Source organism: Paraphaeosphaeria sporulosa (genome assembly GCF_001642045.1).
Source record: "Paraphaeosphaeria sporulosa strain AP3s5-JAC2a unplaced genomic scaffold CC84scaffold_6, whole genome shotgun sequence".
Taxonomy (NCBI): Eukaryota; Fungi; Ascomycota; class Dothideomycetes; order Pleosporales; family Didymosphaeriaceae; genus Paraphaeosphaeria; species Paraphaeosphaeria sporulosa.
Genome location: NW_017253365.1, coordinates 515,455 through 533,425, shown reverse-complemented (window position 1 = coordinate 533,425; position 17,971 = coordinate 515,455). Strand labels below are relative to the sequence as shown.

Sequence of the window (17,971 nt, the reverse complement as noted above, 5' to 3'; positions counted from 1 at the left end):
TCCCGTGTGAGCATTTGCAGAGTCTCTGCCCAGTGTGGATGACCATGCGAGTATTCAGTCAATTGAGCTGCGCAGTCGCCGTTCTGTTGCGCGTACTCTTCTTGACACAGTTATGCATGGGCTGTGCAAGCCAATGCGCGGTGAGCTGGTGCCCCGCCAATTCTAACCCCACCATGGTAGCGCCCAATATTTTGCCAGTCCTCAGCACACCCACCGCTCTTCTTTCCCCTCAGTCAACACATCTCGACACAGCACCAAACATGTCCAACGAGCAGACGTATGTGCCAATTGACAGCTCAGCAGCGCCGCGCAGCGTATACTGACACGTGCATAGCTTCATCGCTATCAAGCCTGACGGCGTCCAGGTACGTTCCTTCCATTTCGCCTTCGCTCCTTCCGCTCTCGATCCTCCCGCTCCTGCTTTCGAACAGAAAAGCTAACGCAAGCACCAGCGCGGCCTCATCGGCCCCATCATCTCTCGCTTCGAGAACCGTGGCTTCAAGCTTGCCGCCATCAAGCTTACCACCCCGTCCAAGGAGCACCTCGAGAAGCACTATGCCGACCTCGCGGAGAAGCCCTTCTTCCCGGGACTGATCGCCTACATGGGCAGCGGCCCCGTCTGCGCCATGGTCTGGGAGGGCCGTGATGCCGTCAAGACCGGCCGCAAGATCCTCGGCGCCACCAACCCCCTCGCCTCCGAGCCTGGAACCATCCGTGGTGACTTCGCCATCGTACGTATACAATATTCCCGGCAGCATATGTCGTACGAGTTATGTGTTCCCGAAAGAGGCTAACCAGGCCAACAGGATGTCGGCCGCAACGTCTGCCACGGCTCCGACTCCGTCGAGAACGCCAAGAAGGAAATCGCTCTCTGGTTCAAGGAGGGCGAGGTCCAGACCTGGAAGCAGAGCCAGCACGACTGGATCTACGAGAAATAAATGTCTTGCTATCCTAGCTGAGTTTTGTCACGCCGATGCTCTGTCCTCGCGACAAGCACCCGAACCCGTGTCCGCACGGATGACGACAGTACGGTGCGTAAGGTAGACGGGCGATAGTGTGAATCATGAATTGGCTACTTGGAAGACGGCATAACGCTCTCGCTAGACGTGCACGAAAAAAAAAATGAGAAATGATTATCATGATGTATCGTCTCGCAGTTTGATCCCAGGCCTTGTCGACTCATGTGATTATGGAGCGCCACTCTTTGGCACCAACAGTTCGATGTGGCCGCGGCAAGAATCCTGGCGCGTAAACGATCAATCCGCGCCAAACCATTCGTGGGGGCCAGCCAACTGTTGCTTATTGCGCGTCGTAAGATCTTGGCAGCACACGCCTTTGTTCGACTTCGCCTCAACTTCGCGTCAGCCCCGCCGACAGCTGTTTACTTCAATAACTTTACAGTGTGCCTCGATTGCACTGATATGGCATTACTCAACGCATTTCAATTTACTCTTATATATGACCGCGCCCAAAGAGTTCAAGATAGCTTCGCGAACCGAGTTCGCCACGCCGCCCTTCAATATGTTACTCGCTGTGAAGGAGTTCGTGCATGTTACGTGTCAAAACAAGTGTCAAACCAAGAGTACTGGGTGTTCCTTGGTGAGAGAAGATTTGATTTGCCCATGTCGCCGCTTACGTTTGTCCAGTCCACAAGGACGCCCAGAGCCATAGACATTTCCTCGAATCAACCATAGGCGTCGGTTTACTGATTCCATTCCTTGACTGTCCTCCGCGCATTTATAGTTTTCCCGAAGGACCATTCGATTTTCTTGTCAACAATGCGAATCTCCACTTGAGTCTTTATGAGTTCGACCCGAGACCATCGGCCGCAAATATGGCTAAGTTCGAGGGAGCATTAAAAGACCTTTGGAACCCACACGCAGTTATCTTCGCGCCGGAAAACGACGAGATGGCCTCTTCCTTTCTAGGAGTGACTACCGAGACGAAGAGCCTGCTTTCCGCGGCCCGAAACTCGAGCATCGATGCACCGCAGTATACTGTGCAGAGCCAGGTCATTAGTGTGGACCAATTCGTTGTGTCCAACGACTCAGATACACCAAAAATCCCATGTCGGATTACGACTGCAGGAATGCTCCGTGTCGACCCTCGTCTTTACGGCAATGTCTCCTGTGACGATTCAGAATTTGGAGTCACAGCACGGCCTCAAGGCATCTGTTTTCGACCCATGGAAGACATTACTGACGCAGACTGGTTCAGTCGCAATGAGTTTGATCAACCAACTACCGACACTCACGGAAAATGCTTCAGCATAACCACAATCCACTTCGCCCAGGAACACGCCGACGGGGATCTCAAAGGGGATTGTGCGATTCACCATGGACTGGAGATGCTCCACTGGTGCAAAGAAGATCACAACCCACAAATTGTAATCATCATCGCGGGTGAGGTTGTCCCTGTAACGCAAATACAGGTACTAATAGCATATTCGCAGCGTGGAAACAGGAAATGAGCTTCAAGCACTTCGAGGCAATTCTCTCAGAGAAGCTCTCCCCGAGCAATGATCTATCTCTTACCACGCGCGATCCCGAGTTCATATCCTTTCCGGCGCAAGAACCGCCCGACTGGGACGACAACACTGTCGTCGAGCTAATCACTTTCGACTTCCCAAAACCCCTGTCGCATGTCGAAAAGGCCGCTTTCGAGTGGTATCTGAACAAGTTCCTTGCGTACGTCGCTTTTCAAATTTCTTCTCCGTGCACGAGTTCAACTAACTTGCCGCATCCAGCACTATGCAGCCCTCCGGCCCCGACGATTCCAGTATCGTGCAGCCCTTTGGACCGCTTTGGTCCGCCGGATCATCGCATCAGTGTTTTGTTGCCATCAACTGGACCGAGATACCTGCGCGTGAGGCGTGGCTGAGGAACTTCCTTGCGCATCCGTATGATGTCGCTGGGTATCTGGTGCATGGGATTTCCTTGGCAGGGGCGGTGGTGAAAAGTAGAACGGGGACGCTGCATGCGATTCATCACTCGGGGTCAAAGTATGCAGAGGACGATGCGGCTAACGCGGGAGATGAGGATGAAATAGACTTGAAGTTTTAGGGCTATGGGTTCCTGCGATTCGAGGGTAACATCCGGGCACAATACTCTTAGACGCATATATGACCGAGGTGAAGATATACTGTCGAAAATCGAACAGATTGGGGGTCTCGAAATGAGCAAACAAACAAGAGGGAAGTCCACGTGTGCGTATTCCAACCCTGTTCGCATGCTACGCTCTAACGGCTAATAGGCCGTTGTAATGACGTCGAATTTGGGGAGACAAGCTCCACATGTTCACCGCGTGACACCGGACTCCGACGCCTCAATACATTATAGGAGAGATTATCGGTGAAGCTGAAGTAAGAGGCCAAAAGGCCAAGCGCGTCGATTACAGTAGGAGAAAGCAAATAAAGAATGTCAACTTCCCATGGGGTTCTTCTGACTCTTTGCTAGAAAAAGTCTTCAGCGTTCGATCGCGGCGCGTGTGTAAGTCTCCTATGCATCAGCCGTCTCCTAGTCTGAAAGTCTACCCACACCACCACGCCACGCACAACATTCAGCGGAGGTCTTGCAATGGCAATAACAAGAAGTGTCACTGGTAACGCAACAACAAAGTAAACCCAGAAGTTCTTACTGCCCGGCATGTACTCAGTGTTCATGCTAAACAGACTAGCAATGAACGTCAAAGGCACAAAAACGAGCGCAAGGACGGTTAGACGTTTGATATTTGCCTGCTCAGCGTATGTACGTCGTGCATCTGCAATTTGAACCGACGTCATCACCATTTGCATTGTGTTCTCCAGTCTTCGCCCAGCGTCCTGCATCTTATGCAATATAAGCTCTAGGTCCTCGGAAAGACAATCGAGCTGCCGGTCGTCTTTGTGGCTGTTGAAGTTCGGTGACTGAAGCAATCTAATGAGCCATTCGACTTTGCCTAGTGATAACACCGTGCGACGCGACCATGCTTGAAGCTCCGTCAGATCTCTGTTGAACTGGTCAAGCTCCGGTAGATGATTGTGCTGATATTCGAACTGTTTGATGCAATGGTTCATCACAGCCACGTATTTCACCCACTCTGCAGCAACAATGTTGAGTGGATAATACGAGAGAGCTTGCAATGATGGGTTAGTTGCGTCGAAACAATTTGGCAAATCAAGTGTCCAATAGTATTGTAGGTCTTCCAGTAGGCTCCCAGATTGCACACCTGTATACCCTGTAAAGCCGGCGGAAAGAGGTCCCGGAGGAACAAAGTCTTCGTAAGTACCTAGAAAGGGTTGTGAAAGCACGTGCATTGCGCGCTGCTTCTTCCATTTTTGACCGTCGGCATGGTAAATATGGCCAATTGGTGGATCGACAAGTATGAGGGCTGCTCAAATCAGTAAGACAAGCATAATCAGGACCTGGGGAACTGACCAAGCCAAAATTGGCGCATACTATGTGGATCAATGCGTATGACTGACATGCAGTGCTGCACGAGCCCAATAGTGGTGGATGGCAAGAATATCAGTTTGCGGTCGATCACAGTATCTCGCAGAAGCCGCCCACCATCTACCGATGTAGTTCCAGTTGTGATCGCTCGGTGATAGGCCATATTGGTGAAGTTCTGGGAAGACAATCGGGAAGGCAAGGTTGCTTGATCTGGAGTCTGATGGCGGATCCCGGTTCTACTCACCACATGCAGATGCATTGCAAAGAACAGCGGGTCAACTCCCAGACCGGTCCCAAGAAGTTCGACGATTTCCTTTGTGAGATCTTCGATGACTAAAATCCGGCCTAGAAGTTTTTTAAAGCCGCGTGAGCGAGTGTCTTCATGGAACTCCTGGCCCAGATGACCTGCATTTATGCTTGCCCGTGCAGTTGGATGACGATTCCCGTCCTTGAAGTCGAGAGCAGCTACTCGACAACATATTCCTGGAATATTTGGGTTTGAGAGAAAGGTATCAAGGCTTTGTAAGCTGGGATTTCGCAAGCACAGGGCCTTCACGTAAGACTGGTATGACGCAGGAGGAGGAATTTCCTTTTCGAGCCCAACATGAGAATCATGAGATTTTTCTGCAAGCACTCGACCATTCATCGTGTTCAACGAAAATATTGTGCCAAAGAGGTAGTAGGACTGGAAATGAGGTATGTGCACGGACTTCAAGTACTGTCATTGATGAAAGGCACTCAGCCACCTCTTTCATCTGTGACCGACCAGGCAGATTTTCACTCTTGACCGGTTTCAGGCAGCCTGAGCCTATGAATGTCGGGTAATATCAAGACTCCGTGCCTTCGAGTCGACATAGAACGCATGGTTGACTCATACCTACAGCTGGAGGGTGTTGGTCCATACCCACCATATCGGGCTAGGCTTGACGTGTCCGAGAAGCTCTTCGCTGTACGAGTGGACAACACATCAGCCTCGCGACGTCCAAAAGTACCTGTGTAAACTTTCAGCCTCGGCTGAGCGCCTTCTTTGCACACCGGTCCCATCGTATCTTCAACCTGCACCGCGGACTAAGAGCCTCTGCGCAGCTATATAACTGGCCAAATTCAACTACGGTCGGTGCTTGTCTTGAATATCCTGCATTCTACCTTTTGCCCTGCACAGTAAGCTCTGTACCCTTCTTTGTATTATATAGCCTTCCCAATAACCCTGATTAACGCATATAACATCATTTTGGATCACTTGATGACATGATTTTGAGCAGACCGTCCATGGTCTGATGTCGCCGACAATGGCATCTGACCAAGCAACATCCCCAAGACATAGCGAAGTACCAATAGTCGTGGAAAATTTCCTGAGGTATTATTCTTTCGAACATTACGAATGTCTGGCCCAGCGTGTTGAAAACAAGCTGAAGAAACGTTTTGGAGAGTTGAAGAATGAAGAACGGCTACAGCCTTGGGCGACAGCATATCGCGCTAAAACCAGAGAAAGTCTACGGGAGAAAGTGATGGTGAGACACAGCGAGGTGAACTTCAGTTCGACAGAACAGATCAAGAAAGACATGTGGGATTTAGCTGGGGTTCGTGTCATTCTCTACTTCCCCAGCGACGATGAGCACAGCAAAGTAAGGGACATCATCAGAAAGATATGGCGAGAAGAAAACATCGAGACACGCAATCACAAGAACCGAGTTCAGCACTCAAATGGAGATAGAGGAGCGGAAAAGAGGACGAGAAGAGTGAAACACTCCAGTATACACCAGCCGATTATGGTGCCTGAGAACGGTGGAGAATACAAAAAGACACCAAAGCAGTACGAACCCCGGAACGTAGGCTACACAGGGATCCACTACATTTGTCAAATGGAAGCAACGCAAGAGGACCGACCCCGCTTCAAGTGGAAGTACGAGGTCGGTGATCAAGTGGAGATACAAGTAGTGTCTGCACTCACTCATGCCTGGGCAACAGCGGGCCACGACCTCCTCTACAAAAGTAGTCTATTTGGCGAGCCTACACCCGAGGAGCATAGGGTATATGACGCATTGAACGGCCTCATCCAATCCGGTGACTTGCTCCTCGAACAGTTTCAGTCTATGGTACATGGACGGACGTATAGGCCCTTTGAATCTCCCCACGAACTAGGTGTCCATCTGGGAAACGCCGATGTTCTGCAAGATCTGAAAGAGAAGCCTATGCCCCCCAGCGAGGGCTTGGAGATTCTCTTGAGGTTCCTTCGCCATCCTAGCGTTGGGAAAGATTGTCCTTTCAAGTTACGTGGGGCCTTGAAACGTCTTGGATATCCTACAGGCATTGTGCCGAAAAAAAGCATCGATCAATTCCAACCAAAATTCGAATGCGTCCACGAGATGGAATTGGTAGTATGCCTTTTCGCTGACAATCTACCAACCCCCGACCCAAACACATCTTCCGAGGACTTGGCATCGGACAAGCTGTGCCGCATAATGATGTCCGCACTAAAACTGCTGCAATCCTTCTTCCCTTTGCCCGAAGAAGCAAACGCGTATTTGCGAAGTCTTCAGTTGGACTCAGAGGAAAAGATAAGTATGGACTTTGTACTTTCGAGTTCAAACAGACAGATCATACTTGCCGGGGATGGCAACGAAGATACTGATACAAAAGATCTTCGGCCAGCCTGGAAATGGTTTAAGAAACAGACAAACGACGCGAGCTCTATCTGCGGTCTCGTCTTTCGCGTCGCAGAGATGGAGATCCTTGGTGAAGTCAAGTTCCAAACCTTGTTAGACGACTTGAAAATCGGCTCATTATCACGATCAAGCACCACTGAGACCGAGGAATTCTTTGAGGACACACATGTAAGCCCGGACTTAGGCTACTGACACATAACGGGATGTTGAGAATCACACAGGAGTGACTGATCTGGAATATTGTCTATGGCGACCAAGGGGGTCATCTGTACGGTTTGAAATCCTTGTAATAATGTGTCTGCTCATTGAAGCACATGTGAGCCAAAAATTGGGATTCAAGTTGTCGTTTATCCAACCACATGCACGGGACGTCGTCAGGCAACTGAAGGAGCAGGGCGGCGCGATAGTGATTGGAATTCCTTGATACGGGCATGACGCAAGGCGTGAATTTTCTGCATGCTAAGCAGGTTGCGTCGTGGCCGGTCACTCGTCGAGGAGCAGGCTGGCGCTAACTTGCAGGACGACGACAAGGGTATGGAACCAATGCACGCAGTTTTCTTCAACGCCCTTACCCTAAAGACAGCTTGGAGAGGCTTAGTGTGGAGTAAGCAGAAACTCAAGATTTGGTCTATTGTTTTCTATTGGATTGTTAAATCGCTGTACGAGAAATACCCTAATGCCTTGTGCACCTGAACCTGCACGGAAAATGCATGCAGATTACCAAGGCAATGCAGAACCCTGTGCCCAACCAAACTATGAGTTGGCACCATAGCATGGCTATAAAGCCCATGAAGCCTGCCACTGCTCCATTCCTGGTGTCATTTCAATGGCCAAAATGCTGGAAATCGCTATCATGTACACTTTCCTTGCGATGCGGACGTATCTTGCGAGATGATGGCCTCACACACCTTCCAGGTCAAGCATATGAACCGAAATCACTACGATTCCGACAAAAGCGACGAGGAGCAAGCCCAAAATTATTCCTGGGCCAGCGAAATTTCTCTGAATCTGGCCCTTTCGAACGTGTCGTCTAGAAACCTGGGTCGGTTCTTGGATCACAGTGTAGGTTGCTGTAGGGACGAGCTTCGGATATCCTTGTCTGCTGCTGTGGCATACAAGCCCACGGCCACACCGAGTACCGAGGCATACCATGCAAAGTGGTCCGGTTGGACTAGTCCAAGAAGCGAAAGAAGGCAACGCCATTGTCTGGACAGCTTGGAGAGTTCGGAGTCGATCAGCTACTAGAAGCCGATGTTGCTTCGTTGGGTCCTGGTAATTTTGGTCCCGTGGCTCAAACCACGCGCTCACTGACAAGGTCAGTGATCTGACCAAGGATAATAGCCTTTGGAACAGCTTACTCCATATAGATCCTTCTTCCGATTGCAGAAATATTTTTGCACATTCTACATCTTGAGCGTCAATATACCTTCCCATTTTCAACCTCTCCTTGAGCTGGATGACCAGCTTCCCAACCACGGCGGCTTTGTTTGTATGATTATACAAATCTCGAGGGGTGTGATAGCTGACACGTATGACCAATTTGCCTTTATGGTCCCGGTCTGAAACGCGCGGTTTTCGCAGGGCGCTACTGACGCTATCCTCGAAAGGACGACTCACATCGCCTATGCTCTAATCAGTGTCGGTTGCGAAGATAAGCATACAGCTGCAATGATCATGATCCCTAGGGCCAGAAAGGTGAAAGTGCGGTATGATGCTATTTGGCAACTGATGATCTGCAGATAGCTTAATCCCCAAGCTCTTGATGCCTTATCTCATCGAAGACTTGCATCGCAGATCACCAGCTGCCACAGCTACGTTCTCCATCGCCGATCGAGTCGCAGGCCATCCCGAAACTCCTATCCGAACAACGTCGAGAGATAGATCGTTCGTTTGGAACATAGCCAGCACTTTGGACATTGAAGAACGATCAACTGCACATACTGAGGTCTGCAAGAATGCAGGCGTGGATTCCACGCGGGATCGAGTCGGACATGATTGCGTTCGTGGGTGGAAGAAGAACGAGTGAAAAGTCTAGTCTACAATATTACAGCTTGCCGGGCGGAAACACTGGATTGTTGTAGTGAAGAAGGTGAGAGCTGTGATGTGGGGGTATCCGAAAGGGTCACTTGCAGGACTAAAAGGCCCGTCTGATACGATGACGCCTGAACTAGCGTCCTCCTTCGCCGAACCGTCTCACCGCATGGTACCTGGCAGGTTCTCCAGTCTTGCACCATTGGTACTCGGCGTTTCAGTCGCACATTGCTGTCTGTGAGCTGATTGAAACCGATCCGCGGGCGTGGGTACACAATGCAGACTAATTGTCTTCCGTAATCATGATCAACTACGTACTTTCGTACGAGGAATTGAGCACATCGTTGGAGTACTAGCTCATCCGCACGATTGGTTGAACATGCGCGACATTGTTGCCTCAGAGTTCCATCGGCCGGGGCCTGCCTTGACGGCGCTGGATCGCGGAAGGTACGTGCCAATCGGGACGTACATTTATCCTAATAATGACTTTGTCACTGAAATGATGCAACTGCTTAACGACTTGAAAAATGTGCTCCGCCACTTCCGATCGTAGGCATCAAAGTCCTCCTTGCTCTGCCTCATCAGCGTTGTCTCCACTTCTTACGTTCCGGCGGTGCTGGAGGGGAAAGGGCACAGCAACGATGATTGAGTCAAGTAAGAAGCTTCCGCATCTTCATTTAATCGCGTGGGTGGCAGATGCTAGAGTATTGTCATCTCACTTTCCGGTCATCAGCATTTCTGCCACCAGAGCCAATGCCTGAGGTGCAAATTCGTGACCCGCGGCCCGTCCATTGACCGGTGGTCCTTAATTCGTCGCTAACGAGCGTTGCACAAACAGGCGTGTTGGAACCCAAGGCTGGCGGCAGCAGTACCCCAAGAGAAATGCTAGTGTCAGGGCGAGCTCTGGTTTCCAACTTCTCGGTAGTCCGTCCAAAGTGGCGAACTATGACCCCCAGAGCAGAGCCCCTACAGGCTTCGAAGACCCATGTCGCGTGCAGGTCCCGGCGACAGGGCTGTCAACAACTCAACCGCTCTCAGCCACGCCATCTTAGGTATCGCAATTTCCTCTATATTTGTCCATTGTATACCTCTCAAACGCAGAGAGATCCTTCAAAAACCCTCAGGCAGAGATCCCAAGAAGATAGCCGCAAAGCGAGGTCTGGAGGCTAATTCCATTGAGGGAACTGAGCGCACTCGAGTGTTAGCCACCCGTGCCGGTTATCTCCCCAAGATGACTTCGGGCTTCTCTAGCTTCGCCGTATTACATAGCGGTGATGGTTTTGATTGTGGACAATTTGGTCCTCTTTTGGGTGCTGCTTTGGTGCGTTTTCGCCACATGATGTGGGTACATAACTGTCCCGAGACGAGTGTCGCAAGATTGCTTCTCTTGTCTTGCCCTGCGGCAAACATGCCAGCACGACTCAGCCAATCCTGTGTCGACGCGTGCTGGGCTGTGGTTGGGGGACTGGTACAACAAAGCAACGTGGGCGCAAACCACCGTGAGCCCGAACCAACATGACAAGGGTTTTGCGCCTCCAAAACGCCAGAGTCACTGCCCCTGTGTATTTGGCAGCCACCTTGGTATCCCTGCGCTCATTACACGTCGGTTGGCGTTTGGTGCCTCCTGGACTCTCTCTCGAAGACAGTCGGCCTTATGCACTTTGTGCTTTCTGTAAGATCTTATACATGCTCACCAGCCACAGCCTTGACCTTAGCTTACGCAACTTGTTCCGCAAAATAGCAGCATGCGCACAATACCGTAATCAGCTGCTCTCTAAGCGATTGCGCACAGTCGTTACAAGGAGGACCTGCAGCACACCTGCCTGTCATACTCAGGTCCTCAATGAGTTGACGACTGACATCAATGTGATCCCGAGAGGGACGAACAGTTCTTTTGCTAACACGACAGCGTTAGCCAAGGAGCTCAAAACGAGCCTCTTGTTCGCAACGGCTGAAGCTCAACCAAGAACCAGGGAACACGAGAGGGAAGGAGACAGCAGGCTCGTCATGCTTAAATTGGCAATTAGGGCCAAACGCATTTCAATAAAGGCCCCAATGCGAGGTTCCTCGATGATGAAAACTCTCGCTAACGCCAAGGAGTAGTCATTTGTGTGGGCATCTACATAGAAGCAGAAGCGAACAATGGCGGCCAAGAAGTGTGCCCAGAGAAGTTGGGCTGCGAGTGGCGAATAGTAAGTGCTTCGCAATCTTGTTGGGCGTGCGTCCATTCCGCGGTGCTCAGTAAAGGATGGGCGCTATCCCAGCGTGGTCGCCGCCGTGCAACCGCACTGGGCGTGCGTCTACTTCGGAGGTGCATAAGCGAAACACGGGCGGGCGGCGAGCATATGCAACTCCTGTTACACGCACAACATGCTGCGTCTATTTGGAAGGGTCTGCGAGGAGGCCTATGGGCGGTGAGCGCCCGAGATTTAGCAGGGGCAGTTACGACGAAGCCGGGACAGCAGACAGGCCACCTCCTCAGCGCGGGATAAGCCATTCCCAGCGGGAAATGGCGGCGCCCACGCCGTCGACTGCGACGCTCAGCGGATGAAGGCACTGGGCGTGTGACCCTGACAGTATTGCCATATACCCAGGTGCCGAAACCGCCTGCTCGCAGTGTGCCCGAACCTGATCGCCGATAGCTCCCAGAATGTGATACGGAACAAATTTTTGTCGACCTACTCTCAAGTAGTGAGCTTGGGCTCATTCTTACTTGCCTCTGTCGTTGACCATTGCCCCTGTCCAGTCAATGACAGCCGTCTCATCGATAAAAGGCATTTGATCTGTGTGCATCCTGAAAGCCAACGCTGAAACCGGAGCAAGTCGGACGCAGCCGATCGGATATCGAGGCTCGACACTTTTCGCTTCAGTTGCCAGCGAAGTCGTCAGCGAATGCCTTGCGTTCAATGAAATTCACCTCGGTAGATAGAACCCTCGCGAGCGGCATACCACTGTATGAGCAAGATGATCTTACCCGTGGCGTCGAAGTCCCAACTCTTTATCTCCAGCTCCTGTGCTTCTCCATTTCCATCCTACCTTCCTCTCTCCAGCAATGCAATCAGCCCCTCGCAGTCTTCATCCCCCCCGCCCTCGCCCCCGCCCTCGCCCTGCCAGCCTCCCCCCAGAAAATTACTGCGCCTCTCCCGCTGAACGTTACCGCCACTCGTATCACCGCAACCACGCTTCCATACGCCACGGCGCTTACAGCCTACACCACGGCCGACCCGGCAACGACCACAAAGAGATTATCCCACACCTCATCCGCCGCCCACGTCTGCACTTTCTTATGTACCTGGTTCCCAATCGCCTGGACAACTTGATAGTATCTTCGCGCTCCCTGCCCATTGAACAAAATGTCCTGTAGAGATTCGATCGAGGTCCGATTCAGATCAGGCTGTTGAAGTGGCATGTGTAATGGAAGTGATCCTCGAAGATGGAGGTAGACAACCTGGCGCGAAAGAACTAGGAACTCGTAGGAACGTAAGTACTGATAATATTCCATTTAACTTCCATTTCCATGGGGATGCTCAGCACTGCTTTGTCGGCCCCTACAGGTGCGATCCACTTACTGCTCCCTTAGATCCCTCAGATCGTACCCAACCCCATCCTGACCGTGAGCCTGCGTCGCCCCTCCTACTCCAACCCCTGAGACTGCGAATGCGACTGCGACTGCGACTGTAACCCCTCACCGCCCTTATCCCTACTCCTCGTAACCCTCGCCTTCTCCTCGACCTCCTGCTTCACAACATTTACCCACCACGCCCTCACCTTCTCGACCTCTCCCCACTCGCCTTCCCCCCGCTCAACAGCAGGTCCCTTAACCTCCTCGCGACTCCGCACTTCACTAAAAGCGCCGCGCTTCTTCCCCCACAGCGGCTTGCCATAGCGCCAAACACACCACGCGCTCTCATCTCCGCTGACGAGACACGGATGCCGATTCAGACTCTTGACGCTGAAGGCGCGCAGAAGGACGACGTCGCCGGCTTCCGCGACAGGGAGTGCGTCGGCGTAGACGCGAAATATCTGGACTGTGGTTTGGGAGGGATATAGGGAGAGGTCTGTGATGTGCAGGGTGGTTGTGTGGTGCTTGGGCCCTTTGACTGCGCGGGTAGGCGGTGTGGAGGCGGTCGTGACGAGCGCGAGGACGTCGGGAGAGCCGGCGGAGTGGAAAGATGAAGAGCGGTTGATGAAGTAGGGGAGGTCTTTGAGGGGGGTGTAATAGGCTACTGGGGTGGACAGACCGATGGAGGGTTTTTCGACCTCGGCGACGTCGGCTTCTTCCTCGGAAGCAGAGCGCACGCTGGGTCTGGGTGAAGCCGATGGTGAGGCTACGTCGGTAGCTGTTGCGTTGCGGCGAGGCGTCGTTGGGAAGATTGACGGAGGTTGTATAAGGGTAGATTCTTCTGCTTCGAAAGAGCTGGCTTCCAGAGAGTGGCGCGTGGCAGCAACGGATTGTGTTAGCTGTGGTGTCATTGGGAGGCTTTGCTCTTGATATCTCAACAAACTAGGCTGTACCTCGACGAGCGCGTGCTGTGTATCTTCTGGGGTCATGAGAAGAGAATGCTGGTTTGCGGTGGCGGTCCGGGCATTGTCAGCTGGCGGTGAGCTGGGCGCATAAGTACCTGCTTCGCCAGTGAGATCGCTCTCTTCGAGTTGAGAAGGTGCTGGAGGTGACCTCTCCATATCAGTATCAGTATCGCTCTCTACAAGAAGATCGGCCGAATCCTTGTTTACACGACGCGACCTGCGGGGACTACTCGTCACGATTCCAAGCGAAACAACCGAACGAGCTGACCTGATCGGGCTGCTCAGAGGCAGTTGAGTAGCGACTGACGACACTGACTGTTTCGAAGCACTTCTCGTTGTCCTGGCGACTTGCGTGCCCGCTTTTTGCACTGGTGTTACGGGCGAAGTAGGTTGCCGACTTGTGGTGCGAGTTTTCCTTGGCGTCGAGCTGAGCTCTTTCACTTGCGTATCTGGGACTGGCGGATCGCTGAATTTTATGTCCATGTTCCAGTCATCAGAGTACTGCACAGTGGAAAGGGATTGTTCAGAGTGTACGCTGCCTTCTTCGGAGTCCTTCACACAGGGCACGTTCGAGAACTTGCCCTGAGAATTGCCCAGTTCCTGAGACGGCCCAAAGTTTGTCCAGGGGAAGTCAAAGTCTGTGGTCGACGACTGTTGGGTGAAGGAGGCTTGCTGTGGCGAAGGCTCCGCGCTCGACCCCGTTTGCGTTGAGCGTTTACGGGAACGTATCTTCTTGGTACTTGCCAAGGAGGACTTTGTCGGAGAAAGATGTTTGGACTGGGATCGCAGGCTGTAAGGGGATGCTGAGAAGCTTTCTTGTGTAGGCGTGGGTGTGACTGTCCCTGTCGACCGAGTCGCCGGTGGTGATATTGTTCTTTGGGATAATTGAGAAAGAGGTGCCAACGATCCTCTTTTTCGAAATCGAGTACTTCGTGCGGGCACATGAGCTTCCTTCTCAGGGGACGTGGACAACTTTGTTTTGGACCGGGTGCTTCTGGCCGGCGCAGCATCAGGGACTGCCACAAATTCGAGTTCACCTACTTTATGGCCCTCTGCCGGAACAGCTATGAGGAGCTGGGCATCATCGCCGATCGTAGATTCATTCTCATCTTGAATGTCTCTCTGTTGAATGGTATCGTCGAACACTTCTTCGACTGATTCTATTTTGGTATCCTCATGGCCCAAATGAAGATAGGATGTAGATGGGTCCTCAATTCCTGCGCCTGGGCTTACTGCATTGCTGATGTCAATTTCCTCTGTAGGTTCCGCCTTGACATGCTCCGACCCGGTATCCTCTTTGTCAATTGTGATATCGTTCTTAGCAGACTGCGACGATGGTGGATACTCCAACGCTTCTTGCGCATCGTTTTCGCTGCGATCCCGCTCCGACTGGTCCCCAGGCGCGTGCTCTTCGTCGTTTTCATCTTGAGCAACATCAACGGATATGGGAAATTTCCACTCCTGATCTGATATCTCGTTCTCATCACTACCGCTCACATCCGAAGAGGGTCCAAGATCGACGACTTCGACTCTCGAAATGGGAGCAGACTGTTGTAGTTCTGAGTCACGCCCGGTATCTGTGTAAGAGCTCAGAGAATCCGCGTTCTTGGCGGCATTCTCGGTTCCAGCCTCAGTAGTGCCTGTCTGGTCATCGAGCTCTGCTCGAGCGACCTGGGTGTTGAGTGTAGCTGATCCATGGATCTCGACATGGTCTCCGTTGTCACTCTTGTGTGGAAACTCAGCCATTGAGACGTCTAGCTGGTTATCCCGCTCACCATCTATGGGTAAATCATCGCCGGTGACTTCATCAAGGCTGCTTTCGTCGTGGGCCTCAGGCGCTTCTTCAGCCATTTCGACGTCTGGCTGTTCGTCTAACTGTTCTTCCGGCTGTCCATCAGGCTGTACGTCAGGCTTCTCGTCCAGTCGTTCTCCAGACTGTTCCTTCAACTGTTCATCCGGTTGTTCAGCGGGAGCGACGTTACCAGCCTTGGGGCTAGAGGGCAGAACCGACGTCTCTGTTGGCTCAACCCGGTGCGCCGCGTGTGATTCTACCGGAGAGCTCGCAAGAAAATCATCAAATGGCCCGTGATCCTCTCCGGTGTCGCCATTTGGATCTGCCAGATCATTGGCACGGATTGGCGAGTTTTCTCGAGCTCCAACGAAGCCCTCGACCGCCCCAGCGGGCTGGTCTTCGGCTTTGTTCGCCCCCGAAGCCGTCTGCGGTCGGGAGAAAGCAGCACCATCCATCCCAAACGTGAACCGCACATCAGTGAACGCAGACTCATGCGTTGGCTGGAAAGCCGGGGCACGAGCAGAGCTTACGGAACTATAAAAGCTCGTCTCCAGGATGTAATCAGCTTCATCATCAGGCACTTCCTGTCTGACATCGCCTGCAATACTTTGAGGCCGCGACTGCCGCGGAGTGCTGACGTAGTCCAGGTAGGAGGATATGTTGCCTTCGCGTCCACCAGGGAACGGAGACGGCATGGGAAGCGTGGAGGAGTCTAGAGGTTGCAGATTCGGACTGGAAGGCTCCTTGCCGATAGGAGTCAACATACCCGGGACGTAAGGGGTGTGGAAGTCTGTTTGGAGAAGAGACAGTGTTGGTGGAGGCGGCATGACGAGCTGAGGTGCATTTTTTGAGGTACTATCCAGCGGTGTTAGATCGCCACACGTCTGCGGATCGTCTTGCACGCGCGGGTCAGATGTTTCTTCCGTTGGAATGTCCTGCTCCTTCGGCTGCATCTCAGTGGTGATATGCGACTCCACAAATCGAAACATGTCTGTTGGTGCAGACGCTGTAGCGTCTTCTTCCTCAATTGCCTCATGAACATTGAAGTCGTCTCTCTCGGCGAGCTCGCCGTCACTTGAAAGAATCTCTTGGACCTCAGCATCGACTCCCTCTTCATCCTCCTCCGTATCCGACACGGTGTCGCTCAACTCAACGACTTGAGCTTGTCCAGCATGTTGTTCATCGGGCGCGGCATACGAGTCGTAGTACTCAGCATCAATTACGAGGTCCTCGTTTGCTTCCTCGTTCGCCAATTGGTTGGATTCAGATGATTGGTCCTCGACCTCACTGTGAGCAATCCCGATGAGATTATGTGCGCCACCTTGCGGAGATACATGTCCTCGGTCCAGTTCTTCGCCCATATGAGCATCTGCCGGAGCTTTCGATGGGGAGACAGGAGTCGCAGGCAACACCGGACGGATCGGCGACCCGTCCCGATGACCCTCTCGGTCCATATCCACATCTGTATCTTCCTTCTCCGGCGACGGTGTGCGCGCCAGGTACGTCCACGCATTCCAGTCCCTATACGACCTCCTCCGCCGCTTCTTCGCGTGCGCATCCTCGATGTCGTCCGCAAACGGGTCGAACGGCGCAAGCACCGGCCCATTCGACAATCTCAAGCGCTTGAGATACGCCGGCGAATTCCACTGGCCGGCGGCTCCCCTCTCCATACGCGGCGTTGCCCTCACGGGCGACGCAGGTGCAGGCGTAGGCGTGACATCGTCGAGCTCTAGTACCGCCAATTCCTCTCCCCCTCGTACAACCGTCGCGCCTAGCGTCTGCCCATACTCCAGCTCCCACTCGATACTCTTCCCGGGCGTGCTGACATGGCTGTCCCGCACAAACCCCACGCCGCGCAGCCCCAGCACGATCTCATCACCAATGCCCACGCCCGTGCTGGCGATCGCGCGCGCGCCCGAGCCCGAGAAGCGCACGCGGACCTGCCCATTCTTGCGGCGCCGGCGGAAGTCAGGGTCGCCGAGGAGCAGCGCGAAGCTGCGCGCCGAAGACGAGTACGGCCATATGAGGGTTACGACGCCGCGGATGTGCTGGGTTGCGAGGCCCGGGAGCTCTGGCGTGAGCTCGGCGATGGGTATGGCGTCCATGGGTGTGGTGGCTGTGGTGTTCACCTGGTGGCGAGGAGGCTATGGCGATAGCATTGGCGTGCGCATCGTGTCTCGAGCGGATGGGTCGTGATTGCCCTCACTCGCTGAGGTGTGGTCGTGTGAACTGTGCTTATTTAGCGCATGCTTTCCGCGCTCCGCTCACGCGTCCACCGCACCTTCCCTGTGTCGATCACGCTTAGTCGTCTAACCTGCTTCGGAAAGCAGCACTGCGGCGAATGCACCGTCCCATGCATATCAAGACGTTTCTCTATTTCGCTTGCACATGCTGCAGAGATGATGTCGAAGCCCACTGCAATCGATAAGATGCAGCTGTTGAGGTGCCGGAACCCCGAGGGAGCCCTTGCACGCGCGACGGCATTGGTCTAACACCGAGAGCGCACTCCGACTCGGATGTTATTT

At 52.9% G+C, this 17,971-nt stretch overlaps 7 protein-coding genes across 7 annotated transcripts; 5 read left to right on the top strand and 2 right to left on the bottom strand.

Annotated features, from left to right (window-relative positions):
* The first annotated feature begins 247 nt into the window (after nucleotides 1–247).
* CC84DRAFT_1164931 (nucleoside diphosphate kinase-like protein) lies at nucleotides 248–1,375 on the top strand. Its single transcript, XM_018178604.1, has 4 exons — nucleotides 248–277; nucleotides 335–365; nucleotides 453–731; nucleotides 807–1,375. Exons 1-4 carry the CDS (start codon nucleotides 261–263, stop codon nucleotides 936–938), a joined length of 459 nt encoding a protein of 152 aa, XP_018034838.1. The 5' UTR covers nucleotides 248–260; the 3' UTR covers nucleotides 939–1,375.
* On the top strand, nucleotides 938–1,752 carry CC84DRAFT_793476 (uncharacterized protein). The gene has a single exon (XM_018187423.1). The coding sequence runs from the start codon at nucleotides 1,123–1,125 to the stop codon at nucleotides 1,669–1,671; it is 549 nt and encodes a 182-aa protein (XP_018034837.1). The 5' UTR covers nucleotides 938–1,122; the 3' UTR covers nucleotides 1,672–1,752.
* CC84DRAFT_1164930 (uncharacterized protein) lies at nucleotides 1,581–3,166 on the top strand. Its single transcript, XM_018178603.1, has 4 exons — nucleotides 1,581–1,599; nucleotides 1,647–2,402; nucleotides 2,453–2,687; nucleotides 2,747–3,166. The coding sequence occupies exons 2-4, from the start codon at nucleotides 1,835–1,837 to the stop codon at nucleotides 3,060–3,062; spliced, it is 1,119 nt and encodes a 372-aa protein (XP_018034836.1). The 5' UTR covers nucleotides 1,581–1,599; nucleotides 1,647–1,834; the 3' UTR covers nucleotides 3,063–3,166.
* A 285-nt stretch (nucleotides 3,167–3,451) lies between these two features.
* CC84DRAFT_1217922 (uncharacterized protein) lies at nucleotides 3,452–4,593 on the bottom strand (the record flags this gene model as incomplete). The annotated part of the gene is made up of 2 exons (XM_018182945.1): nucleotides 3,452–4,368; nucleotides 4,416–4,593. 2 exons carry the CDS (start codon nucleotides 4,591–4,593, stop codon nucleotides 3,452–3,454), a joined length of 1,095 nt encoding a protein of 364 aa, XP_018034835.1.
* Nucleotides 4,594–5,719: 1,126 nt separating this feature from the next.
* On the top strand, nucleotides 5,720–7,288 carry CC84DRAFT_1176683 (uncharacterized protein; the record flags this gene model as incomplete). The annotated part of the gene is made up of 1 exon (XM_018180237.1): nucleotides 5,720–7,288. The coding sequence occupies one exon, from the start codon at nucleotides 5,720–5,722 to the stop codon at nucleotides 7,286–7,288; it is 1,569 nt and encodes a 522-aa protein (XP_018034834.1).
* Nucleotides 7,289–7,886: 598 nt separating this feature from the next.
* CC84DRAFT_1206144 (uncharacterized protein) lies at nucleotides 7,887–9,122 on the top strand (the record flags this gene model as incomplete). Its single annotated transcript, XM_018182019.1, has 4 exons — nucleotides 7,887–8,158; nucleotides 8,311–8,411; nucleotides 8,464–8,585; nucleotides 8,836–9,122. Exons 1-4 carry the CDS (start codon nucleotides 7,988–7,990, stop codon nucleotides 9,120–9,122), a joined length of 681 nt encoding a protein of 226 aa, XP_018034833.1. The 5' UTR covers nucleotides 7,887–7,987.
* Nucleotides 9,123–12,633: 3,511 nt separating this feature from the next.
* CC84DRAFT_1164928 (uncharacterized protein) lies at nucleotides 12,634–17,835 on the bottom strand. The gene is made up of 2 exons (XM_018178602.1): nucleotides 17,728–17,835; nucleotides 12,634–17,675 (listed from the first exon to the last, which is right to left on the bottom strand). The coding sequence occupies exon 2, from the start codon at nucleotides 17,549–17,551 to the stop codon at nucleotides 12,761–12,763; it is 4,791 nt and encodes a 1,596-aa protein (XP_018034832.1). The 5' UTR covers nucleotides 17,552–17,675; nucleotides 17,728–17,835; the 3' UTR covers nucleotides 12,634–12,760.
* Between the last annotated feature and the right edge of the window lie 136 nt (nucleotides 17,836–17,971).